The 1,539-nt window shown below is 42.2% G+C and overlaps 1 protein-coding gene across 1 annotated transcript in view; it reads left to right on the forward strand.

Moving 5' to 3' along the window:
• LOC107115234 (von Willebrand factor A domain-containing protein 7-like) overlaps positions 1 to 1,539 on the forward strand; it is a 35,008-nt gene that overhangs the window by 14,053 nt on the left and 19,416 nt on the right. Inside the window, exon 5 of the mRNA XM_015416892.1 lies at positions 454 to 518. Within this exon, the coding sequence (XP_015272378.1) occupies positions 454 to 518 (65 nt within the window). The remainder of the gene's footprint in view (positions 1 to 453; positions 519 to 1,539) is intronic.

Consider the following 1,539-nt stretch of genomic DNA (forward strand, 5'->3'; position numbering starts at 1 on the left):
ACACCCAACTGCAGAAACTCATTAGCATATTAGGCCACACCCCTGACAGCACAGTTCATTAGCATATTAGGCCGCACCCCCATGTTACCAGAAGTGTGGTCATCCAGCCACACCCACCTTTTGCTGCTTATTCTGTTTACCTTGTTTGTGGTCAAAACCCAGGGCTTTTTTTGTAGCAGGAACTTCTTTGCATGTTAGGCCACACACCTCTAATGTAGCCAATCCTAATGAGTTTCTGCTGTTGGGTGTGGCCTATTATGCTAATGAGTTCCTGCTGGGTGTGGCCAACTCAGGAGCCAGCCGGAACTCCGTTCCTGTGCGCTCCTGCCCAAAAATAGCCCTGCTCCCAACTGAGATCAGGGTCCTGCGGGATTTATTACAGTTCCGTAGGACCTGTAAAACGGAGCTGTTCCGCCAGGCTTTCGGCTAACTGGCGGGTGTCCATTCATTTAGGCCCCTCCTGCCCAAACTGCCCTCAAATCACCTTATGGTGCAGACAGGAGTCGTCACCGTCAATTGTAATGGAACTGTGTGTCATATTTGGGCCCGCCTGATCTTCAGCACAAGCTGCACGATTGATTATTGCTGGCCTACCATCTGTCTTTTACTCAGGATTTTTATTATTATGGTTCTAAGAAGTTGTTTTAATGTTTATAGCTGTGTTGTGACCCACCCTGAGCCTGCTTGCAGGGGAGGGTGGGATATGTTAAATAAATAAATAAATAAACGTAATGTAGTCAAGTGGCCTCCTTGGGCAGTAGATATCGGGTGCCAGTAAAGTGAAACGAGACAAATGCCCAAGTCCACTGAAAAGCGGATTGAAGCAAGAAGTAGCTCACTATCAGTTACATATCCTATCTAATATAGGATCATAATATAGGATTATGTATATCCTCTACAATATCGGATCATCGAGCTATCAGTAATTCAGTGCAGAAATATCTGAGCAGTGCTCAGTACTCTACGGATTTCCCATAAAGTTTGATCCGTTTTGATGCAAAAACCTTCTTCATGAACATCGTCTGCTGAATGTACAATAATCCAGTATGTTGCACTAATATGTATGGGAAGATGGATCCACTCCTGCCAAAATTGATGCTCTTGATTTATCATTATGTCTCTGTCATCAATAAGATTTCTGCTATTTTTAAAAAGGCATAACAATCTTTTTTTAAAAAAAAAAAACAAACCCACCTTCCTCAACCTATGTTAGAAGGACTAAATAAAGGGGCAAGGTCAAAGGGAAACAGTACCTCTTCTATTACTTCCGTTATCCACATAGTCATATTAGCTCAGCATTAATTGGACAAATGTCGATATTTAGACCACTGCAAAGAGGAAAAAAAGATTGGTGTTTGTTTTTATTTATGTCTTTCTGTCAGTGGTAACACTCTGCTGCAAGGAATTACCCTTCCAGTCATTAGCCTTGTAATCTTCCTTTATAAGCTGAAAAATCAGTAAAGCTGGTGGAAATTATGAGACGGGAGATGCAATAATTCAGTGCAGAAATGTATGAGGCTTGTTTCAACCTGGGAAATG

This window comes from Gekko japonicus, unplaced genomic scaffold, assembly GCF_001447785.1.
Source record: "Gekko japonicus isolate JY-2015 unplaced genomic scaffold, Gekko_japonicus_V1.1 scaffold316, whole genome shotgun sequence".
In the NCBI taxonomy this organism is placed as follows: domain Eukaryota; kingdom Metazoa; phylum Chordata; class Lepidosauria; order Squamata; family Gekkonidae; genus Gekko; species Gekko japonicus.